Consider the following 26,228-nt stretch of genomic DNA (forward strand, 5'->3'; position numbering starts at 1 on the left):
TGTTGGCTTCTGCTGCTTCTGCGAAATATGTAGTGGCATCATCTGCTGGTCATGGATGTGGGGAGAAGGTGGAATCTTAGTGGTAGGGGCGGCATTGAAAATCATCATTGTGAAGAGTAAAGATGAACAGAGTAGAAGAGCAAAGACTTGCCAGGCAAGGTTAGGTCCATTTGAGAATAATGATTATGAATTCTTAGTTTTAGCACCCTAGTACAAATGTTTCTGCAGTATAATCAGCATTCTGGATATAGGCAAGTTTATGTTAGGGATATATGCTGGGTTGGATTTTGGTAGACAGGATGAAAAAAGCATATGTGAAATAAAGGTGATGGGTCAAAATCTAGACTGTGTATATTGATGGCTAGGGAATAATTAAAGCAACCAGTGGACCAAAAGTCTTAATTGGTGTTCAGAAGAGATCTCTTGAGGTGGTTGAGTATGCTAGAATAATAAGAGGTTGTGATCAGAGAAGGGTATACCTGCATTTCAGCGATTGAGAGGTGATAGTGATGATGATATAAGATCTACACTGTGGCCAAAATGGAAAAGAGATACCATTGAAAGTGATGAAGTCAGTCAGTCGAGAGGCCAGAGTTCCTTTCCACTGATTCTGTCCACTCATTTTAAACGCATTTTTAAGTCTTCTAAGTGCTACTAACAAACCAGAACAAAACTTCTCTCAATCTTTATTCCTACCTTCTGTGCTCAGCAATTTAGCTATTTTTCTCTTTCCTTTTAAAACGACACTTCTTAGTGAGTCTCAAGATATTTGATATGCTCTTTGTTAAATCCAATTATATGTAACAGTTTTCATCCTTCTTGATTTGTCTTTCTTTTGCAGGATTACTCTAATGGTTATCTTCCTGACATGGAATATTTGTTTGTTTGTTTGTTTGTTTGTTTTTTGAGACGGAGCCTGGCTCTGTCACCCAGGCTAGAGTGCACTGGCGCGATCTCAGCTCACTGCAGCCTCGACTTCCGGGTTCACGCCATTCTCCTGCCTCAGCCTCCCAAGTAGTTGGGACTATAGGCGCCCACCACCGTGCCTGGCTAATTTTTTATATTTTTACTAGAGATGGGGTTTCACCGTGTTAGCCAGGATGGTCTCAATCTCCTGACCTCGTGATCTGCCCGCCTCGGCCTCCCAAAGTGCTGGGATTACAGGCGTGAGCCACTGCGCCCGGCCTGTTTTGTTTGTTTTTATTTGTTGTTTCTATTGTCACTGATTTCTCCTTTACCCACTACTCAAACGTTGGTTTCTCCAGGCACTGCTTTCAGTTCTCTTTTTTTTTTTTCTCTTCTCATAAAATGGGGTGACTCAATCTTTTATTCTTTCATTAAAGACTTTCTCTAGGTGATCTCCTCCATTCCTTTGTCTGCAACCACAGACCAGATCTCTACTTTCAGTTCCTTGACTACATCTTCACCTACCTATTTCCTGGCTCTTGAGTTTTAGTATATCTAAAACAAAACGTGTTATATATACTCCACTCTTGTTTATTCCAAGATCAGACAAAACACAATTTTTATGTTTTGATTAATGGATCTGGTCCATCCTAACTTCAAAGCTGGAAACCTGTTGGCATCTTCTGACTTTTTTCTCTTTTTTTTTTTTTTTTTTTTTGAGACAGGTGTCTTGCCCTGTTGCCCATGTTGGAATGCAGTGGTGAGATCTTGGCTCACTGCAAGACCCTCCACAATCACTTTGACCCTCTGGGCTCAAGTGATTCTTCCACCTCAGCCTCCTGAGTAGCGGGAACTACAGGTGTGTGCCACCACACCTGGCTAATTAAAAAAATTTTTTTTTTTGTAGAGACAGGGTCTCACTACGTTGCCTAGGCTGGTCTCAAACTCCTGGGCTCAAGCCATCCTCTCACCTTGGCCTCCCAAAGTGCTGGGATTATAGGTATGAGCCACCATGCCCAGCCCTTTCTTATTCTTATTGACTGAGAAATCTTCAGTGTGGCCCCTTGTCGTCCATACCACTATTGGTACTCTTGTTCTCACTTGGTTCTGTTAAGCTTCATTTGAGCTTTCCCAATGCTGCTATAATAGTCTTCCTAAAAATTAAAGCTGTTCTTATTCCCCTGCTTAAAAATTTCTCTGCTGTTTTATTTCTTATAGAATAAAACCTAAATAAAAGGAAAATTTTTGAGAATCTAGTCCCTTTGATCTAGAACTGGTATATCTCTCTACGCACCTTACTTCAAATCTTTTGGCACATAAATTTCTCATTGATAACTTCAGTTTTGTTTTTGTATACCATGCAGTGTTTGTCTTTCTATACATCTTTTTCTGTTCTCCACAAGTTCCTCCATACCTCTCATTCCCCTGCCAAAAAAAAAGCCAGAAAGCAGAACTGAGTTAAGACCCGGCTTAGATATGACCTCCTCAGCGAAACCTTTTCTCTCACAAAACAAGGTGGTCATCTTATTCAAGGAACTATTTATTTATTTATTTATTTATTTATTTGACAGAGTGTTACTCTGTTGCCCAGGCTGGAGTGGAGTGATGTGATCTTGGCCTGCTGAAACCTCTGACTCCTGGGTTCAAGAGATTCTCCTGCCTCAGCCTCCCCAGTAGCTGGGATTATAGGTGCCTGCCACCATGCCTGACTGATTTTTGTATTTTCAGTGGAGATGGGGCTTCACCTTATTGGCCAGGCTGGTCTTGAACTCCTGACCTCAAATGATCCACCCACCTCAACCTCCCAAAGTGCTGGGATTACAGGCGTGAGCCATCGTGCCACTTTTTTTTTTTTTTGGAGACAGAGTCTTACTCTGTCGCCCAGGCTGGAGTGCAATGGAGTGATCTTGGCTCACTGCAACCTCCGCCTCCTGGGTTCAAGTGATTCTCTTGTCTCAGCCTCCCAAGTAGCTGGGATTATAGGCATGCACCACCACGCCTGGCTAATTTTTGTATTTTTAGTGGAGATGGGGTTTCACCATGTTGGCCAGGCTGGTCTCAAACTCCTGACCTCAGGTGATCTGCCTGCCTTGGCCTCCCAAAGTGCTGGGATTACAGGCATGAGCCACCACGCCCAGTCGGAACTTTATTTTTTTTAAAAACCTGTAGTGTAATATTTGTTCGTATATATTTCTTTTTACTAGACTGAGTTTTTTGTATGCTGGATGTCTGTGTCCTTACCATTTGTGCCAGTGGCTTACAGTAGGTACACAGTAATAATTGATGAATAAATAATACTTAAAACATTTGAATTTGTAAACTTCTAATAATGTTAAAAATTGAATGATAAAGTAAACTGCAATTTTTTCCTTCCTTAAAGCAAACTGGGGAGTAGAAGTCCTTTTATAAGTATAATGCCTTAAAAAGTAGTGTGGAAACTAGAGTAAGAAGTAGATGTTAGGGATTGATACTGCAAGATATTTATTTCTTTGTTCATTAATTTGTTTAACTTTAGGTATTGAATGTGTATTATGTTCATGGAATTATATTCTGTTGCAGAGGTTCACAAACTTTCTCAGTGCCGTTAGTGTCTCAGTAACATTTTTCACTGTGCCACCTAGATCAAAAGAAATGTCTGATTGTTCTGTTTATTAAATACCTAGGTCCAGGCAACTTAGTAGCCACTTGAAAAAAAATAAGACACTTAAATTGGAAACATTATTTCACTGCTGAGTAATCACATTTCTGTTAGGATGCTTAGGCATTGCTCAGCTTCTCAAACCTGGAATCAGATGGGACATTGCCACCCTGATTTCTTGTTTTATATCGATGTTATTTTATGTGATAACTTGGTTTTTATGCCAGCAACTGCTGACAAACCAACTTCTCTAAGAAATAATGTCATTGAAAGGAATATATAATAGTTTGATTTATTGTTGAAACTGAATTACTGTGACTTGTAGATCATGCAGTATCCAACTGATGTTGAGTAACACTATATTTCCCTGGAAAATTTAAAATAACTTTGCGGCGCCCTTGTGAATTTATGGTAGTACACTGGGGTGCTGTCTCAGTTCATTTTCTGTTGCTATAATGAATACTTGAGACTGAGTAATTTATAAAGAAAAGAGGTTTATTTTGGCTCGTGGTTCTGGAGGTGAGGAAGTCCAAGATGAGTTGGCCACATCTGATCGACCTCTGGTAAGGACCTCATGCTGCTTCATAACATGTTGGGGAATGGAAGAGGAAAGGGACAAAATACAAGGGACAACCTCACTTTGTAACAGCCTGCCTTCAACTCTCTGGAGAATTAACTGAGTCCTGCTGAGAACTGCATTAATTCCTCTAATGACCTGATGACCTTTTAAAGGCCCTACCACCTCTCGATACTATAACACTGGGAATTAAATTTTAACATGAGTTTTGGTGGGAACACACCACATCCAAATCATAGTAGGTATCTTAGCACACAGTTTTGGAAGCATGACTCTTAAACATTTATAAAACTTTTCTTATAACATTTTATGTGCTTGATTCTTACAATTATTCTAGGTATGTACTTACCAGGTGCACTTTTTATATTCGGCATACAACAAATACTTGTTAATGACCTAATGCATTAAAAATTAAGGAAATTGTGATAAAGTATAGTTTTTTAGGCTTAATTTTTGTAGGCTAACTTATCCTTTTATTACAAAACTTTTAAAATCTAGAAAGACTAGTACAATGGTCTTCCATGTAGATTTAACAGTTTTTAACATTTTGACATATTCACTTTGTTTTTATTGAACCATCCATCTGACAATGCGTTGTTGAACTAATTTATCTTTAAATCCTTAAGTACACATCTTTTAAGGATGTTCTATAGTATCACACCTATGAATATATCCTCATCTAATATCCACTAATGATCTGATATTTCCTTTTTTGTATTTTTATTTGTTTTTTGTATTAATAAGATTTAATTTGTGTTTCCCTTTTTGTTTTAATAGTGGCCAATCCGCCATGGTATAGTTGAAGATTGGGACTTAATGGAAAGGTTTATGGAGCAAGTGATCTTTAAATATTTAAGGGCAGAACCTGAAGACCATTATTTTCTTTTGGTAAGTTACAAGTTATAATTTCACTGAGGAAATTTTTGAATACACTTAATGAGAACATTTTCATCACACTTCTTTGGTATACTTTGGTTATTAAATTGTCATATGTCTAAATGACTTTGTAATAAAGCTGTATCATCTTTAAGACCATCTAGTTATGGCTACAGGAGAATAGTAGTATGTCAAAGCACCACATTTTAAACACTTAAGAAGTGCTTTTGGTAGTTAATGTCTAATCTTTATGATAGGAACAGTAAGTAATGTTCAGAAAAATGTTGGAAACCTGTGGCACTTACTTTTTTGCTTAAAAAACAATAGTCTGATTATTATATCATTGGTATTTCTTCATAACAAAAGTACAATATAATCTAACTTTTTATTAAACATTTTTATTAAAGCAATGCATGTTCATAACTTAAAAAATCAAATGACTTTATAAGATTTAAAACAACAAAATAACACTTTCCTTTCTTACCTCTCCCAACCTTTGGTTCATATTCCCCGGAGGCAAACATTTTCAATTTTAACAAAGTTTGCCCTGCTAGTAATCTTTTAACATGTTTCTTTTATTTAACATTTTTTTTTATTTTTTATGTCTTTAAGAATATTATACATTATTTACCAACTTCCTAATAGGAAAAATGAGAATTTCCCTTTTTACCTTTTCTCTCCCTCAACACAAAATACCTATCCTTTCCCACTCCTCGCATTGTAGTTATATCACAATTTTTGGTTAAATCAATATTCTGTGTCTTTCGGTGATTGTGATGGACTGTAAAGTTGAAAGAACCATACTATGGACACTCATACACCCACAGTCTAGATTCGATGATTAACCTTAACATTTGGCTATAATTGCTTCATGACGTCTATCCATCTTTCACTTCATTTTAGTTTTTAAATCACTTCAAAGTGAGTTGCAAATGGGAGTCATTTGACCCCTAAATACTTCAGCACGTATTTCATCAACTAGAGCTATCATTTGTGTATGGTTATTCTTTTCATATAAAATTTACATATCATAAAATCACCGGTCTGCACCATTCAGTGGATTTTGGCCAGGGTTTGGCAAACTTTCTAAAGGAGCAGATAGCAAATATTTTTGGCTTTGCAGGGGTTGTAGTCCCTGAGGAAACTTAATGAGAACTTTTTATACGATGGTCCCTGTCACAGCTACTCAGCCGTGCTGTTGTAGCATGTTAGCAGCCATAGACAATACTTAAATTCATAGGTATGTCTGTGTTCCAATAAATTTTTTTTTTACCAAAACAGGTGGTGGGCTGTATTTGACCTGCAGGATGCATGATGTGATTTGTCCAATCTTTGTCAGTTACATACATCTGTGTAACCTAAACTCTTACCAAGATATAGAGAAATTACTATCAGCGTGGAAAGTTTTCTCATGCCCTTTTGTAATTAATCTCTGCCCCCGTGCCCTAGTGACAACCACTGTTTCTTTTTCATCTGAGATTAGCTTTGCCCATGTTTGAGTGTCAAATAATGGAATCATGCAATATGTGCATTTTGGTGAAACACTTTTACTTAGCATAATCTGGAGATTGAATTATGTTGCATATACCGGTGATTTGTTGCTTTTTGTTGCTGGGTAGTATTCCATTGTATAAATTTGCCTCACTTTATCCATTTTCCTGTTGATGAATACCTGGGCTATTTTTAGTTTTTTTTTTGTTTTTGTTTTTGTTTTTTTAAGACAGGGTTTTGCTCTGTTGCTCAGGCTGGAATGCAGTGGATCAATCATGGCTTATTGCAGTGTTGACCTCCCAGCTCAAACAGTTCTCCCAGCTCAGATTCCTGAGTAGCTAGGACACACAGGCCCGGGCCACCACACCTGGGTAATGTGTTCTGGTTTAGAGATGGAGTCTCACTTTGTCACCCAGGCTGGTCTTGAACTCCTGGGCTCCAAGTGATCCTCCCGCCATGGCCTCTCAAAGTGCTGCCACCATGCCTGGCTTAGTTCTAGTTTTTGGTTATAGTAAAATAATTTGACCGTTGTGAACCTTCTTCTACAAGACTTTTTGTGGACATATGTTTTCATTTCTCTTGTCTAAATACGTAAGTATGGAATTGCAGCGTCATAGGATAGGTACCTGATTGGTTTTTTAGGGAAACTCGTGGAAACTTTTCCCAAGATGTTGAACCTTTTTGCACACCCCCCAGTGATGCATTAGTAATCTGGTTGCTCTATTCAAGATTTGGCTTATCAATCTTTTATACTTTTTTTTTGAGACAGTCTTGCTCTGTCACCCAGGCTGGAGTGCAGTGGTGTGATCTTGGCTCACTGAAACCTCCCCGCCTCCCAGGTTTAAGGGATTCTTGTGCCTCAGCCTCCTGAGTAGCTGGGATTACAGGCATGCACCACCACACCTGGCTAACTTTTGTAATTTTAGTAGAGACAGGATTTTGCCATGTTGGCCAGGCTGGTCTTGAACTTCTAGTCTCAAGTAATCTGCCCACCTCGGCCTCCCAAAGTGCTGGGATTATAGATGTGAGCCACTGCGCTGCTAGCTTGTCAGTCTTTAAAATTTTAGCCATTCTGGTGGGTGTGTAAGATTTTTCATTTGCTTTTAATTTTAATTTTCATTTTCTGATAATTATGTTGAGCAGTCTTTCATGTACGATTGTTATTATTAGCTATTTGTATATTTTCCTTTGTGGGGTCCTCTGATTATCTTTTATGTAGATTTTTTTTCTTGGAGCTTATGATTTCACTGCCTTGGTTTTTAGTTTACTTAATTTTGTATGTATTCATCAGTAAATTATCTCCAGACTTTTCAACATAGCTCCAGAACTCTTCTAAAGAAGTTGAAACACCGCAGGGAGTTTAGCTTATAAAGGTTTTATGTAGGGTAACAGTATACTTAGTTGTTTTGCTTTATATTTCTTTTGAAATAATAATTTTAAAAATATTTAATTTTTAATGGATTCAAGTTTTATCACTTTTTCCCTTTGTGATTTGTACTTCAGAAATTTAAGGAGTTATTCCTACCTTAAGGTCAAAAAGAGAATTCTGTGTCTTTTAAATTTAAAAATTTTTCTTTTACATTTAAGTATTTGAGATACCTATTAGATTGCCAGTCAGACTCATAAGAATCAGAGGTCTTACCCAGTGTTAATCTTTAAAAATTGAAACAGTTTAAGTGATCATGAGGCATAGGTGAAATATGAAGTCCAAGACTGCCAGATCTCTGAGTCCTTCCTTGCCTCTTTAGAGTGTGTTCTGTCCCAGACTTAACCTATGAGGTTTCTAAGTGATGTATGCAGTCACATAAACAGAAGAGTGCTCTGCAAACATCTTGATTCTATGCTCTTAACAGGTAAATTAATATAACATTTTTCAGAAAGCTGTACCATTAGATCTGTAGAATCTTGGCTTGTTTACTGTAATCCTATATAGTTCGGGGACATTCATCTAAAAGCATTACTTAGATGAGGGCTCTCCCACTGGCAAATACCATTGATGTTTTTTCTGGAGGTTTGTCATTACCATATTTAAAGGATGATTTGACTGGACCACCTTTTCCCTACCTCCAACCCTCTCTCTCCCTGCTTCATTTCTTTTTAATGTTTAATCTGTATGAGTGGTATGATATAGGCATTCAGGGTATTTTTTTTTTTAAATGTGAATTACCATACTGTTTTCATATATGTATGGATGTTTGAATTCTCTATAGTTTTCCTTTGATCTCTGTGTCTGTCTTTCTACTTGTAAATTTAATGCATTTTAAATAAAATGTTTGAAATAAATTACTTCTCATTTAAAAATTGTCAAGAAAGTTATCAAAATAATCTGATGTTATCTATTTAAAATGTTATTTATTTCAATAGACTGAACCTCCATTGAATACTCCAGAAAACAGGGAATATACTGCTGAGATAATGTTTGAGTCCTTCAATGTTCCAGGCTTGTACATTGCTGTGCAGGTAAGCAAGTTCATACTTTCTAAGTTTGATTCTTACATTTTAACCTAGTTTAATTTGCTGCCTAAAATACGTACTTTTTTTTTTTTTCTGCAAAGGTTTAAACATAATGTCAAAGCATGTTATACTTCTCTCCTGAATTGTTAATTTAGAAGTAATATTATGGGAAGTGGAGATATTTAGTCAGGAAAAGAGAAGTGTTAAAAAAGTAAGTTAGTGGTGTTTGGGTATTTCAAGGGCTTTCATAGGACAGAAATAAAGGAACTAATATTTATGGAGTGCTTTCTCCATGACAAGAACATTGTATATATATTTATCCTTGTAAATAATCCTTTATCATTTATCCTTATAAATCTTTTTGTCCTTTAGTCTTTTTTGATTGACTTATCTTTAGGTATATTTGACACCCTAATATTTCACTTCTCTTAATTTGTACGTTTATCTGTATGGAACAGCTTCTCTCCCACCCCTCAGGATCAGAGCTTACCTCATTTTTTTTTCCTTTGTAGCAGAGGCAATCCCTGACAACACAAATGCTTTATATGTGTATTAATTCATTATTTCTATTAAATGTAGATATTTTTGTTTCTGTTTTTTGTGGAGGAAGAAAACTAAAGCTGGAAGGCACCTTATTCATAATTAAATGGTTAGCTGTGATACCAGGCAGCTGAGGTCTGTCTGACTTTGCTCTTTCTTGGGATCACACTGGTTTTTGTAACTCCACGGTACACAGAATCAATAAGTGATAATTATGGATGAATATTTTAACTTGGATAGCAAAGAACTTTTTAATGTTTAATGCAATCCATAAATTTAATGAACTGCCTTTTAAATTCTCTGCTGCTAAAAATATTTAAGGAGTCACTTAAACCTGTCATGAACTTTATAGAAGAATTCAGTCTTGAGTGGGAGCACCTTTTTTAGTTCTTAGATTATGAATAAAATGAGGAGTTGGGAAAATTCATCTTTCACTTGGGAGTTTTTGCTTCTCATCTTATATTAAATATAATAAACTTATGTTTAACCATATTGTCAGGTAAAGCTTACTTTAAAACACTGGCATCATGAGCTTTGTTTCATTCCTCTGGAGTCGTAATTTGGTGTTTCAGTGATTTCCTTAGTGGCCTCTGAGTGCTCTTAATTTCATTATTTAATCTCTGTTCTGTTTTGTTGATGTTCAGTAGTCAATAACATTTCTGTAACATGATGTGCTGATACATATCTATTCTAGTTTGGGACCATAACTGTTTACAAAAGACTTGTAAAAGTGATCAGAGATAATTCTTGGTTGTAGATGATAGTTTTGAACTTACTTATAGAGGAAGGATATCTCATAATGAAGTCTAAACAGTATATATATATATATATATATATATATATATATATAAAACTAGTATTAGGATGGAATTTTTCATTGTAAGATTGTCAAAAAATAATGTATAGTTCTGTTAGCCTATAGTGATTATGTGGTGATTGTGTTAATATGATCTTGTGTTCAGATAGGAGGGTGACCTAGATAGCTTTCTAGGTCGTTTTTAGCTATTACAGTCCAGGTAGGTAAAATAAGTCCAGTATAAGTTTACTTGTTTTTAATTACTAGTCATATACTTTGTTTGAGGCTTGGATTGTAAGAAATTTAGTTTTTTAAAAAATGAACTATGTTAATTTCTTAATTCTCACACTTAAAAAAGAATTGTGTTGTATTGTCTGTACCACGGTTTTTCATAGAAAAATTTTATCAACATTGCTCCATAATTAAATCATAGTAGTATTTGGAGGTGTGCGATGGCGTTTTCTGTATGTCATATAGTCCTAAACACATGTTACCTTAAAAAAATTTGAAGGTAGGCCTGGCACAGTGGCTCATGCCTATAATCCCAGCACTTTGGCAGGCTGAGGCAGGTAAATCACAAGGTCAGGAGTTCAAGATCAGCCTGGCTGAGATGGTGAAACCCCGTCTCTACTGAAAACACAAAAATTAGCCGGGTGTGGTGGTGGGCACCTGTAATCCCAGCTACTCCGGAGGCTGAGGCAGAGAATTGCTTGAACCCAAGAGGCGGAGATTGCGGCGAGCCGAGATCGCGCCACTGCATTCCAGCCTGGGTGACAGAAAGAAACTCTGTCTCAAAGAAAAAAAGAAAAAGAAGGTAATCTTTTAGTAATAGTTGTTTATAGCCATATATGTATTGAATAACTGGAGGTAGGGTGGTTGTGTACTTTTTGCCTTACATTGCAGTTTGTAACAGGCCAGCCCACGTGGACATAGTTTAAGTTCTGGCAAGTTAGTTCTATACAATTTTTTTTTTTTTTTTTTGAGATGGAGTCTTGCTCTGTCGCTCAGTCTGGAGTACAGTGGCATGATCTCAGCTCATTGCAAGCTCCGCCTCCCGGGTTCACGCCATTCTCGTGCCTCAGCCTCCTGAGTAGCTGGGACTGCAGGCGCCCGCCACCGCACCTGGCTAAGTTTTTGTATTTTTTAGTAGAGATGGGGTTTCCCCGTGTTAGCCAGGAAGGCCTCGATCTCCTGACCTCGTGATCTGCCCGCCTCGGCCTCCCAAAGTGCTGGGATTACAGGCAGTTAGTTCTATACTATTTAATGCAGTCTTCCACATTTTTAGCTTTAGGACAGAAATAGCCTTTATAAAATATGTAAATCTTACAAATCATGCTCCTAAAAGCAAATGCAAACCTCTAAGTTTGTCTTAATAAAATGTAGGGAGTGAGCTATTTTATTGCATAATACAAAATTAATTTTATGTATTTTCTTTCCACAGATACTACATTTAAAATTGAATAAAGTACTCCAGGAAACTAGTTTTTTTTTTTTCGATTAACTCTTTGTTTTTTTGTTTTTTTTTTTGTTTTTTTGCCTTTCTTCTTTCTTTGTGCTCAAGGCTGTTCTTGCCTTAGCTGCATCTTGGACCTCAAGACAAGTAGGAGAACGGACGTTGACCGGTACGGTAATAGACAGTGGAGACGGTGTCACTCATGTCATTCCTGTGGTAAGGCTATTTTACAGTTACTGAACAGAACATGAAATAACACATCTGGCAAAGTTAAATTATACGAATTAATGTTACTTTTAAAAAACTTTAAATGCTGCACTTTAAAATTTTGCTATAATTTGGCCATTTGTTCAGTTATAGCTATGTTTTGCTCACCATTTAAAACTTTTATAAACAATTCAAAATGTTTCTTTTACTGTAGGTTTGTACTGCAATTAAGAAAATTACAAATTGCAATATCTGGAATGGAAGTATATTAATGGCTTTCATTCTGTTTTCCAGTTGGATGTGTGTTAGCCATTTGATGACCTCTTTTATTCATAATTAACAGATTTCAGACTGGTGTACAGGGTAACTGTATAACAGTTAGTTGTAAGTACATGAACTTTAGTAGATGCTTTATGATTTGTATTTAATAAAGCATATTAAGAAAAATGCATCAAATTAGATTGTCAGAAATAACATTTTTCTTCCAAGGAAGGCCGTTGTGCTTCAGTTCTTAATGATACATCAAGCTTTAAAAAAATTATGCCTAATGAATTCAAAATGACTACTAGAATTCATACTGTTTATTATTAAATGGGTATATAGAGAAAGGTTTATCTTTTAAAGTAATTTTTGTATTATAATGAATATCACTTAAGGATTTACATTATTTTGAACTTTTTTTTTTTTTTATTCTCACTCCAGTGTTTAATGCATCAGGCAATGTCTGTTAAAGATTACATCCTCAGGGTGACTACCTTTGGATTAGACTCCTGGTCCTCCACCACTTTCACCCTCATGATATGTCATAATGGTTTTAGTAATAACTGCCATTGTTTAACGATAGCTTAAGATAGAATTCATATACCATACAATTCACTTCTTTAGAGTGTACAGTTCATTGATTTTTAGTATATTCACAAAGTCCATCCGTCCCCACAATTTTAGAACATTTTCATCACCCTACAAAGGAACCCTGTATCTATTAACAGTCACCACCCATTTCCCCTTGATTCCTTCAGCCCCTGGCAACCACGAATCTACTTTTTGTCTGTGTTAGATTTGCCTGTCCTGGCCATTTTATGTAAATGGAGTTAAACACTGTGGTCTTTTGTAACTGGGTGCTTTCACTTAGCCGAACATTTTCAAGATTCATCCATATTTTAGCACGTATAGTATTTCATTTCTTTTTATTGCCAAATAATATTTCATTATGTGGATATATGAGATTTTATGTAGCCTTTGGGAGGATTTTAGTAAGCTTGGAAATTAGGACGTGTCCAGCATTTGATAGCTTTTTTTAGTTTACTTGGCAGTTTATTTTTCTTTCTTAGTGGTACATAAAATAATTGTTCATCTTAAAATTATTGTTTAAATTTGAAAATCAGTCTGTGATAAATATTATATTTTTCTTTGAGTACCTCAGTTTACTCATTAATAAAATGCAAATAATTGACTTGCCTAAGGTCACCAAATAATAGGTAGTGAGGCTAGGATTTGACCTGGTTCTGCCTTTCTTCAGTCTTTTCTTAACACCTGCACATCTGAGCAGTACTATCAGCATGTTGATAATTAGAATAGGTAATTTGCAGAATAGAAGTTATCAATATGTAAAAGAATGAGTTTTAGTAAGGACGTTAAGAGTGGGTATTCTGGCTGGTATGGTGGCTCATGCCTGTAATCCCAGCACTTTGGGAGGCCAAGGTGGGCAGACTGAGCCTAGGAGTTCAAGACCAACAGGGCAACATGGTGAAACCCTGTCTCTACAAAAAATGCAAAAATTAATTGAACGTGGTGGTTCATGACTGTAGTCCCAGCTACTCCAGAGGCTGAGGAGGGAAGATAACCTGACCCTGGAGAGGCTGAGGCTGCAGTGAGCCATGATTTCACCACTGCACTCTCGCTTCTCGAGCTTGAGCAACAGAGTGAGACCCTGTCTCCAAAAAAATAAAAATAAAAAAGGTTGGGTGGGGGCTATTCCTGTTTATTGTTTACTTTTCCCGCCTTCTTTAGAATTAGTGGAGTATTTTTTATTATTCTGTTTTCTCTTTATTGACTTATTAGCTATGCTATATCTGTTGTCATTTGTTTGTTTTTGGTGGTGGTTGTTGTATGGGTTGTAGTAAACATCTTTAACTTACCACTGTCTAATTACAAATAACATTCTACTACTTCATAAATGATAATTATACAACAGCTTTGACCTTCTAGTCTTTGTTCTTATATTGTCATTCATTTTACTTTTATATGTTGTGAACTCAATAATACATTGTTAACTTGTTTCATTTTGAGTGGTGTATTAGTTTGCTAGAACTACCGTAATAAAGTACTACAGACTGGGTACCTAAAGAATAATGTACTTCCTCACAGGTCTGGAGGTTAGAACCAAAAATTGTGATATAACTACAATGTGAGGAGTGGGAAAGGATAGGTATCAGGATTTTGGCAGGGTTGGTTTCTTCTGAAGACTTTCTTCTTGGCTTCTAGATGTCCATCTTCTTTATACGTCTTCACATAGTCCTCCCCATACATGTCTGTGTCTTAATCTCCTCTTCTTAAGGACACCACTTATATTGGATTAGAGAAAGCAACCCTAATGAATTCATTTTAACTAGATACCACTTTGAATACCCTATCTCCAAAAAACAGTCACGTTCTGAGATAGAGATTAGGACTTCAGCATGGGAATTTGGTGGGGAGGAAAAACACAATTTACCCAGTAGCAAAAAGTTATCTTTAAAAGATAACTTTTTTGGAGACAGAGTCTTGCTCTGTCGCCGAGGCTGGAGTGCAGTGGTGTGATCTCAGCTCGCTTCAACCTCTGCCTCCTGGGTTTAAGCGATTCTTGTGTCTCAGCCTCCCGAGTAGCTGGGATTACAGATGTGCGCCACCACACCCGGCTAATTTTTTTGTATTTTTAGTAGAGACGGGGTTTCACCACGTTGCTCAGGCTGGTCTTGAACTCCTGCCCTCAAGTGATCCACCTGCCTTGGCCTCCCAAAGTCCTGGGATTACAGGCATGAGCCACTGTGCCCGGCCTTGAAATTGAGTTCTTTTATTCACGTACCATATCTAGTGCTCTCTATTCCTTTATGAAGGTCCAGATTTCCACCTAGTATCATTTTCCTTCTGTCAAAATGACATCCTCCAACATTTCTTATAGTGCTGATCTGCTGGCTTTGAATTCTTTCAACTTTTGTACATCCTTTGAAAAAGTCTTTATTCTCCTTTAGTTTTGAAAGATGATTTTTGCTTGGTATAGAAGGCTGACAGTTTTCCCCTGTAGATGTCACTCCACTGTCTTCTGGCTTACCTTGTTTCTGAAAATAAGTCAGCTGTTATTCTTGTGTGTGTTTCTTTGAATGTAATATTTATTTGGGTGGCTGTCTTCAAGATTTTCTTTTTATTCCTGATTCATTGGTTTTTAGCAATTTGATTGTGATGTACCTAAGTAAAGTTTTCTTTATGTCTCTTCTCCTTGGGGTTCGAGCTTCTTGTATATATAGTTTGTAATTTTCATCATATTTGGAAAGTTTTTGTCTGTTACTTATTACATATTTTTTCTCTTCCTCTTTTCTCTCCTTTAGGTACTCTAATCACATGTATATTAGACTGCTTCACAGTGTCTCAAAGATCATGATGCTCTGTACATTTATTTTTTTATAATCTTTTTCTTTTTTTTGGATAGTTTTTATTGCTCTGTCTTCAAATTCACTATTTTTTCTTCACTGTGTAGTCCACTGTAATCTCATCTAGTGTTTTTCTTTTCATCTGGTAGATTTTTAAATTTTAGATACTGTATTTTTTTCTTCAGAAGTTCCATTTGGGTCTTTTTATATCTTCCATTTCTCTCTTCCTCATCCTTATTGTTGACCTTCTTCATTATATGGAGTATATAGTTGCTGTTTTATTGTCCTTGTCATTCCTCTGTATTGTTTGGTTTTTCTCCTCGTTAAGTGTTGTGTTTTTCCGCTTCCTTGCATGCTTATAATTTTTGATTTGGCACTCTATACATTGTTGTGTACTGTATTTTTGGAGTTCTTTAAAAGTATTTAGGATTTTTTCCTGGGACATAGTTAAGATACCAGGAACTAGTTTGATCCTCTCAGGGGCTCCTTTTAAATGTTATTAAGCAGGTCCGTAACAGGTTTTTGTCCAGGGCTGGTTTGTCCCCATTCTTGAGGCAATATTCTTCTGAGGACTCTACTTCATGTCTTGTGTTTGAAAACATCTTTCAACTTTGGCTAGTGGGATCAGGAACTATTTCTGGCTATGTGTGAGCTCTGGTGGTGGTTCTGTCTACTTTTTTCTAGAGGTCCTTTCTCTCACCTTGATGGTTTCCTCACAGGAGTGTGCTGATCAGTATTCAGTTAAGGAGGTACTCTCTTCACATCTTCCCAGCTCTCTGTTGGTTCAACTCCTCCCCCTCCAATAATTTGGCCTACAAACTTCAGCCACTTTGGCCTTTCTGACCTTTAAATTCTATATCCCTAACTTAATGAGACCAGTTTGAGTTCTCTTTCCTATCGTTGTGGCCTAGTAACTCTCCCTAGGCAGTAGGATAGAGTGTAACATTCACGTTATTTGTTTCCCTTTTCTTAGAAAGTATCTCTGCCCTACTCTGCCGATTGTCAAATGTCTGAAAACCTTTATTTCTTATAAATTGTCCTGTTTTCTCTTTAAGTTGAGAGGGTAAGTTCAATCCCTAATATTCTGTCATGCCAGATGAAGGCATCCTTAATATTCTTTCCTAATGAAATTTAATTTTGCCACACTATTTGTTATACTTCTGACACATCAGTAAATTTGTGAATCAGTTCTACAGAATTTAGTTATTTGGCATTATGATGGTGTGTGGAAAGCTTCAGGTTTGGGAAATGGATACATACTTGATTAGGAAAATGATAAGCACTTTGTCAAATTTCTTATGACACAATCTAAATTTTTTACTGAAATTATAAATGATTTAAAAATAGTACCATCTGATATAAAGTCTGCTATCTAAACCATTTGATATTTATATTTTGAAATATATTATTTCTATATTGTTGAGTTATTTTAGTCATAGTTATAAACTGTCAATGGGAAAATAAATCTAAGTTGCTGGCCATTCTTAGTTATAGTTTCTGAGGAATAAAGGTAAATTCTGAGATAAAGCAGTACTTGAGACTATAAATACACTAACTTAATAAATTGGTCTTTATTGGTTCATATTTTTAGGTTATATTAATTTTCAAAACATTGAAAGTAAATTTGATATCTTTTTTCCCCTCTCTAGGCTGAAGGGTATGTGATTGGCAGCTGTATTAAACACATTCCAATCGCAGGACGAGATATAACATATTTTATTCAGCAACTGCTGAGAGACCGAGAAGTAGGAATCCCTCCAGAACAATCCTTGGAAACTGCTAAGGCAGTAAAGGTAAAAAGTGTGATAGAAGTGTAATTTAGTTAAAAATTAAAATCACATTTATAACATTAACGTGAGAAATTTTTAATAGAAGAAGAGTACTTCAAATAATCTTGTTAACCAGTTATAAATTATTACCCTTAAATATATTTACATTTTCTTTGTGTTTCTTAAAAGAAAATTATTACAGCAGTTTGTCTGTTTTCTTCATATTTTATATTTGAGAGGAGTAATATAAGAACATTTTACCAAATGACATTAACATAAATTTTTGTGATTATTCTCTTTATTAAAAATAATTATTTCACTATAAAGTCCTTGCATCTCAGTTTCTTCACTGAATTCTTTATTTTAATTCTAAAAGCTTTTGTCATAAAAATTATTTTGATACAATTGATTCATTGTGCTATAGTATAGAAGCAGTGCTTGGCTCAAGTGATAGGGCACATAGAAGAAAAACATGAAGGCTATCTAAAGTATTTTATTAATTTTTTTCTGCCATGTAAGTATTATATCAGTGCTTCATGCAAACTATCAAAATACTTTAGCATCGTCTTTCAAACTTATTATTTGCCACATAACCAAAAAATTTCATTGGGTTTCACGTGTTTTGAAAAGCAGAACTGCCATGGCAAAAGTAACTTACTTGTCTCTGTTTCCATGGTTTTTTTTTTTTTAATTACCTGTAAATTTTTAAAATTTTTAATTTCTTATTTTTATTGATTTTTTTTTTTTTTTTAAATAGAGATGGGATCTTGTTCTGCTACCCAAGCTGGAGCGCAGTGGCACAGTCGTGGCTCACTGCAGCCTCAAACTCCTGGGCTCACGTGATCCTCCCGCGTCAGCCTCCTGAGTAGCTAGGACTGCAGATGCATATCACCATGTCTGGCTAAGTTTTTGTAGAGATGGAGGTCTTGCTATATTGCCCAGGCTGGTCTTGAACTCCTGGCCTTAAGCAATCCTCCTGCTTCGGAATCTCAAAGTGCTGGATGTGAGTCACCATGCCTGGGCCTCTTTGCTTGTTTATGGGATTTTCCTTGCTCGTCAGAGCTTAAGAATGAAAATTTATCAACTACTTCCTAGGTAGTAAATTAGTAAATGACTACCAAAAGTTACCCCAAGTTGGTGGCATAAGAATTAAATATATAAAAAGTTAATGTGAATACTACTGATTCAACATCTTTGGGAAATCTGTGAAATTAAAGCAAAACGAGAAAACACCAGAGATTTAAATCTATTCCAGAGAAGATTGATGGTCATTCTGAATGTCTTTAAAGGAATATCATTTCTTTGTCATTCTCACTTCTCCACTATTGGAGAAGACCTCAAATAGTGTAATCAAATGTCTTTGGATTCCAGTATTTTTTCTCTTTGTGTATTTTGATTATTACTGGTAATATTTGCATCTATCTTGGATGGTGCCTGTGATGTGTAAAAATACTGGAAAAGGAAGTTTTTTTTAAAAAATAAAACAAATATTGGTTGGCAGTTGGGAGTTTATAAATTACAAATATGATGTTATAATCTATAATATATTTTTCAGTGTTTTTGATGAAAACTTTTACTTAGGTCATATAACCAAATATGCAACAAAATAGAGTAATTTATATTTTTAGCCTTTTTTCTTTGCTCTTTTATTTACTCAGACCGTAATCAGTTTTGTTTCAGATAGATATTAAGGATCTATATTAATTTGTGTGGTTATCACAATTATTACTTATTCTTCAGTTCTATATTTTATTTAGTCTCCTTACCTACAGCACAAGATTCATTATTACTGAGACAGAAAATGTTGAATGACATTAATGAACATTTTCAGGAAATAACATTGAAATAGTAGAAATCAGCTCTCCAGTCTCTCAAATACTGTTTATATTTAAAGTCAGAAAATATGTGTAGGAGATGAGTATGTTTATTTGTACTACACATATGATAATATCCTAACAAATTTTTCTTCCAGCTTAATTTCCTAATTTTATTTTCTGAAGAGTTTTTTTTTTTTTTATTGGATTATAGTTTACTGAAAAGATGCCATTCTTTTTTACTGTTCCTATAATAAGCAAAAAAAGTTACTTTTGTTTCTTTGTTTTTCAGGAGCGCTATAGTTATGTCTGCCCAGATTTAGTAAAAGAATTTAACAAGTATGATACAGATGGGTCAAAATGGATTAAACAGTATACTGGAATCAATGCTATCTCAAAGAAAGAATTTTCTATCGATGTTGGTTATGAAAGATTTTTGGGACCTGAAATCTTTTTTCATCCAGAGGTAATTTTTTTTAACGGAATTGTTTAAAAGTATTCAGCAGCAAATATGAATTAATAGATATTCAGAGAGAATTAATCTCAGAAACTTTTATTAGTACACTAAAAGTTTGAGTTTTTATGAAAAGTTTATAAAACATTTTATGAACTTTTTAAAGAAAAAATTTGCTTTTGTTAAAATAAGCAAAATTGTTGCTATTTTTTGCAGATTTAGAAAAAACTTTTAAAAAAATATGTGTGGCTTATGGGGGGGTCATGAAAAGAGGGGAGCCCTTAAATTTTTTTTTTCTTCCCTCCATCATGGACTCAGGTAAAGTTTTGTAATTTAAATAAAATATTTTGGGAAAGGTTCTAGAAAGCTCCCCCCCTCCCTATTTGTGTAAAATGACCATTATACAAAGAACCTTCAATTAACCATTAAAATATATAACTAGTAGCAAAATAGTCTTCTGTCTATGAAGTTTTAGCAACTTAAAGGCTTTATTAAATTAAGAAATACATACTTTTAATAATGGAAAATTCTTCTGGTAACTTAGTATCAGAATTGTAACTTTATTAATAGAATTACTAATATTACGTACTTACTCTGCTTATTTAATGTTAAGAATAGTTATTTTTAAAATTTTGTTTATTCACTCAGCAAATGTTAAATGGTTTGAATTTTCATGATCTCAGCTTAAGCACTGGGTATTCAAAGATGAAAAATTATTTTATCTTGCTCTTATTGAGCTCAAAGAATAAAAGAGATGAGTATTTAAACACGTAAGGTTATAGTTGCTTTAATGAGTGTATGTATCTGCTGAGGGCACAGGAACAAAGAGCATGTAAGTCTGCTTGGGAGAACATCTCAGGGGAGATAATGGTTGAACTGAGACTTAAAGGATGAATGGGTGTTTGTCAGTCATGTGTGGTAGGGGAGTATATGTATTTCTGTCAGAAGGTTAGCTAGGCAGAGGTCTTAGACAGGAGAGTGCTGGATAAGAAAAGTACAGAGGACAGATTGGTAGGAGAGGGATCCAGATAGGTATTCATGGACCCAGTCTTGAAGGGCAGATATGCTATGCAAGGGAGTTAGCTAGATTCTGTAGTCATGCAAAAATTTTAAGCATAGAAGATAATTGTGTACCATATTAGAAAGGTTACTCTCGCAGCATTGGTTTGGATGGGTTGGAACAGAGGTGTGAATTGTGTTGGAAATAGGTGGTTTTACTATAGTATTTTAGATATGAAAGATGAATAGTATTTGTGGGTCAGTGAGAATGAGGAAGGAGGTGAGAGAAAAATAGAATCAACATAATCAGAAATTGCTTAGATATGAGGGGAGTAAGAATATGAGGAATCTGTGATAATTCACAGGTTTGTAACTTGGGCAACCCAGTGTGCCATCCACTGAAATTTGTAATACTGAAGGGGAGGAGTAGGTGAAATAGACAAAGATGAGTGTATTATATGCATCTTTTAAAAGGTTCAAAAACAAACACTTGGGTGTTGTAAAGTCATCACCCTTTGTGGGGCACAAAGGAAGAGGTTGGCTGAGAAGGGGCTGTGGAGTAGAAAGGTGAAGAATAGGGCCTTCGTGAACACAGACACGTGGACAGGCCGAGTAAGTAGAACCTGCAAAGAATACTGAAGATGACAGAGAGGTAGAAAGAAGCCAAGCTAAAGGATTATGGTCATAAAATTGAGAGAAGTGAATGTTTCAAGAAGTGAGGGTAAATAGTGCCAGTTGCTGCAGTGAAGTAACATTAGAGGAAACCTTAGAAGTACTTGGAGTTTTTCAGCATCTAGGTTATTGATGATCATAGGGGAGGCGTTTCAATGGAATGATATGTTAGAGCAGCTTGTTACTTACCACAGTGAGAGGTGAAGGTTTGGAAATCAGCAGTCTGGACATTCTGAGAGATGGCTTTGAAAGAAAAAGACAGTGGACGAGTAAGAATTCAGTTGCAAGAATAAGGCTCAAGATAGTTTTAAATTTTTAAGAGGGCTTACTCTAGTTACAGGAGGGAAGGAATTAAGTATAGGTACAGGAAAATGAACTAGGAAGGGCAGAAGCACAGGTAGGTAGTTGAAGAAGTTCATCATCATAGTTCATAGTTTTAATTTTTTTATGAGGTGGAATCAAGCTTATGTTTTGGGAGAAGGGACTGGACTAAAATTGAGGCCGAGGCGGGCAGATCACGAGTTCAGGAGATCGAGACCATCCTGGCTAATATGGTGAAACCCCGTCTCTACTAAAAAAAAAAAAAAAAAAAAAAAATTAGCTGGGCGTGGTGGTGGGTGCCTGTAGTCCCAGCTACTCGCGAGGCTGAGGCAGGAGAATGGCGTGAACCCAGGAGGTGGAGCTTGCAGTGAGCCAAGATCACGCCACTGCACTCCAGCCTGGGCGACAGAGCGAGACGACTTCTGGGAAAAAAAAAAAAAAAAAAATTGAGGGCTTGTGAAGAATAATGACTTTCATATTTACTGTTGAGGGGAATTGAGAGGGTGACTAGTGAGTACATATTAATAGTATGGGGCATCCATTCTTTACTCAAGGTAGCAGGTTAGATACCCAAAAACTTTTAGTTGTACAATAGTGTCCCCTCGCCTCCCCCAGACAGTTGTGGGAAAGGAGGAAAAGGTTTTGATAAAGCAGAGATTAAAGTATTACAGCATAGAGGAGAGAGCAAGTCCTGAAAGCTGAATTACCTAGGGATAGTGAGGGTACAGGGATTGGAGATCATGATGAAATGACACATAATAATTGTGAATTGGTAGCAGAGGAGTGAGCATGAGAAGGATAAGGAATTGTGGTCAGACTAGTATACTGGAGTGTGAAGGTTTTTGGTGGTACATTTTCTTTGCACTTTCTCAAAACATAAAGATTAAGAGGATGTATACACACAGTTTTAAAGGTCAAATAACACTGACAGACTTAAAATTAGCAGCTCTTCACCCTCCTGCTGCCATTGTGTTCTATAGAGCATCCACTAGCTTTTAGTTATTGCTCTTGGTAGTAACCCCCAGATTTCTAAATACTGTGATGGTATTGCAGGAACATGGATGGAGCTGTTTCTTGATATGTCACTGTTAGTGGTTTAAATGCTAGCCTCCTTTCAGATTAGTTCTTTCTAGACTCTCTTTTCTTCCAGCCTGCCAACATGTTAGGTTATTGTTATTAGGTAAATCAATAGTATTGTAATATTTATAGTATTATACCTGAGGCTGTTGTTTACTTTGGAGGCAAGTAGTGTAATGTGATTCTTTTCCCTTAAAATTCAGCTTTTCCTACACTTTCACCTTGTTTATTCATTTGCTTCATTTTCTTTTTTTTTAACTTTAAGTTCAGGGGTACATGTACAGGTTTTTATATAGGTAAACTTTTGTCATGGAGGTTGTACAGATTGTTTTGTCCCCAGGTATTATTAAGTCTAGTATCCGTTAGCTATGTTTCCTGATCCTCTCCCTCTTCCCACTCTCCACCCTCCGATAGGCCCCAGTGTCTGTTGTTTCCCTCCGTATGTACATTTTTACTTATCATTTAGCTTCCACTTAAAAGTGAGAACATGCAGTAATTGGTTTTCTGTTCTTGCACTGGTTTGCTGAGGATAATGGCCCCCAGCTCCATGCATGTTCCTGCAAAGAACATGACCTCATTCTTTTTTATAGCTGCATAGTATTCCATGGTGTATATGCACCACATTTTCTTTATCCAGTCTACCATTGATGGGCATTTAGGTTGATTCCATGTCTTTATTTTTGTGAAGTGCTGCAGTGAACATACATATGCATGTGCCTTTATGATAGAACAATTTATACTCCTTTGGGTATGTGGGATTGCTGGGATGAGTATTTATGTTTTAGGTTCTTGAGGAATTGCCACACTGTTTTCCACAATGGTTGAACTAATTTACACCTAATATACACCAAGAGAGTATAAGCGTTTCTTTTTCTTTCCAGCTTTGCCAGCACCTTTTTTTTTCTTTTTAAATTGTATTTATTTTTTAAAAATATTTTCTCTTTCCTTCATTTTTTAGGAGGGATGTTGTGAGAATATTTTTTGAGTTTTTAATAATAGCCATTCTGACTGGTATGAGATGGTATCTCATTGTGGTTTTGATTTACGTTTCTCTAATGATCAGTGATGTTGAGCTTTTTTTCTTAAGATTGTTGGCCACATATATGTCTTCTTTTGAAAATTGTTCACGTCCTTTGCCCACTTTTTAATGGAGTTGTTTTTTCCTTGTAAATTTATTTAAGTTCCTTATAGATGCTGCATATTAGACCTTTGTCAGATGTGTAATTTGCAAAGATTTTCTCCCATTCTGTAGGTTGTCTGTTTACTCTGCTGATAGTTTCTTTTGCTGTGTAGAAGCTCTTTAATTAGATCCCATTTGTCATTTTTTGCTTTTGCCATCTTCATCATGGAATCTTTGCCCATACCCGTGTCCAGAATGGTATAATTTGCTTCATTTTGTTTGTACAGTCATTTATTCATTCATTTATTTATTGGGGTTTGAATTAACTTTCTTGTTATACAAGGTCTGGAAGGGAACCGAGGAGGGTGGGTCTCATTCTATATAGAGGATTTTAACAGTTTCTTTTCCAAACAGGATTGAAATATTGTATTCATTGTTTTTTTGCCCCTTGATTCGTCCTTGGTCATTTACCTTTCCTTTTAATTCTCTTGCTGTCATTTTAGCGGAGAGTCAAGAGACGGGAGAGATAACCACATGTAGCTGGAAGTTAGGACAGATTTTTGTATGGGCCATTTATATGTGAGTAGATTAATAGAAGTGTGTCAGACCTCATTTCATTTAAGGCACATCAATTAATTTGAAATTGAAATCTTAGAGAAGAATATTAAAGCTCCAAGTTGGGGACAGGAATTAGAAAATTGCAGAAGATCCTGAGCAAATGTCCTGCATGAATAGGATCATGACCACAAGATGGATAATAGCATGGGATATAGGAGATGAGCATTTGAATGGAATATGCTTGACAAATGAGCTTAGCTGATGCCTTGGCTTTCTTAAAAACCTTGAAGTAGGCTGGTTGTGGTGGCTCACGCCTGTAATCCCAGCACTTTGGGAAGCCAAGGTGGGCGAATCACTCAAGCCCAGGAGTTTAAGACCAGCTTGGGCAACATGGGAAGAGCCCGTCTCTACCAAAAAAATACAAAAAATTAGCTAGGCATGTGGCGTGTGCCTGTAGTTCCAGCTACTTGGGAGGCTGAGGTGAGAGTATTGCTTGAGCCCAGGAGGTCCAGGCTGCAACGAGCTGGCATTGCACCATTGTACTCCAGTGTGAGCAACAGAGCAAGACCCTGTCTCATAAATAAATAACCCGAAGCTTTAGATATGTAAATAAAATGTGTTTCATATTGCTTGGGAAAGGTATAGTTGGCTGGATGAAAATGTGTCTTGCTGCTAATGTTTCATATATCATTTTTTCTATTAATTTGAATAACCTTTATTGTTTCATACACCAATTTTTCTTTATTTTTTAACTTTAAAACATTTTCTGTTGTCTATAGCTTTATGTTCCTTATAAGTAATTTCTTCTATGAGAAACCTGTTTCTCTTTTTAAAAAACATGTTTTGTTTTCTTTTTTTTAAAGGCTGTTTTTAAAAATCGGTTATATATATGCACATGGTTTAAAAGTCTTGGTCTACGTATCCTAACAAAAACTAGGGGTGCCCTGCATGTTTCTTTCTCTTGTTTTGTATTTCTAGAGGTAACCACTTCAAACTCTTCTTAGTTGCTTCTTTTGCTGATTACCTCCTTAGTTATGAATTGCTTGGTTATATTGCAACTTCAAATTTTTTTTCAGTGTTAGGCTTTTTTTGTTTTCTTTTGGAAACAGGGTCTTGCTCTGTCACCCAGTGCAGTGGCTGAGTCATGGCTCACTGCAGTCTCCCCAGGCTCAGGTGATCCTCTCACCTCAGACTCCCAAGTAGCTGGGACTACAGGTATGTGCCACCACTTCCAGCTAATTTTTGTATTTTTCGTAGAAACAGGGTTTTGCCATGTTGCCCAGGCTGGTCTTGAACTCCTGGGCTCGAGCAATTCACCCATCTTGCCCTCCCAAAGCGCTGGGATTATAGGAATGAGCCACTGTGCCCAGCCCTGTGTTAGGCATTGTCTATCGAATTCCAACTATGGAAGAGGAAGATTGTCTTTTTTATCCTTCTTCTGTCATCACAGACAGGACCTTTCTATTCCCTTTTCATCTCATTTGTTACATTATAATTTCAAGTAGGTTGAAATTCAGTGCTTATGTTTTTGTGACCACCAATTTTGTTCATATCTGAGCCATGTAGTTAACCATGAAATCTTTTCCCTTCCTATAAGTAACTTTGTTTTCCAAGAAGTCATTAATAAACTGTTTGCTTAGTGCTAAAATAATTACCATTCATTCACCTCCAAACTCTCTTCAGTAGTTATATAAATCTCTTCTCAGGATATTCAGATGTATAGGGTTTATTCATCAGTTTAATTTTCTGAAGTGTCTTTTACATCCCAATCTGAACTTGCTTCTGTCTGTTCCCAGTATAGAGTTGCCATATTCCTTTACTATCATTCTAGGGATTCCCTTTCCCTCTCTCTTGTGTTGGATCTCTTTTTTGTATATCCT

The 26,228-nt window shown here is 36.1% G+C and overlaps 1 protein-coding gene across 2 annotated transcripts in view; it reads left to right on the plus strand.

The window, feature by feature from the left end:
• Positions 1-26,228, plus strand: part of ACTR3 (actin related protein 3) — a 76,279-nt gene that overhangs the window by 36,284 nt on the left and 13,767 nt on the right. For both annotated transcript variants that reach the window (XM_063595109.1, XM_063595110.1), the window contains exons 4-8: positions 4,899-5,009; positions 8,853-8,948; positions 11,840-11,947; positions 17,214-17,357; positions 19,440-19,613. In XM_063595109.1, coding sequence (XP_063451179.1) covers positions 4,899-5,009; positions 8,853-8,948; positions 11,840-11,947; positions 17,214-17,357; positions 19,440-19,613 — 633 coding nt within the window. The remainder of the gene's footprint in view (positions 1-4,898; positions 5,010-8,852; positions 8,949-11,839; positions 11,948-17,213; positions 17,358-19,439; positions 19,614-26,228) is intronic.

This window comes from Pan paniscus, chromosome 13, assembly GCF_029289425.2.
Source record: "Pan paniscus chromosome 13, NHGRI_mPanPan1-v2.0_pri, whole genome shotgun sequence".
NCBI lineage: Eukaryota > Metazoa > Chordata > Mammalia > Primates > Hominidae > Pan > Pan paniscus.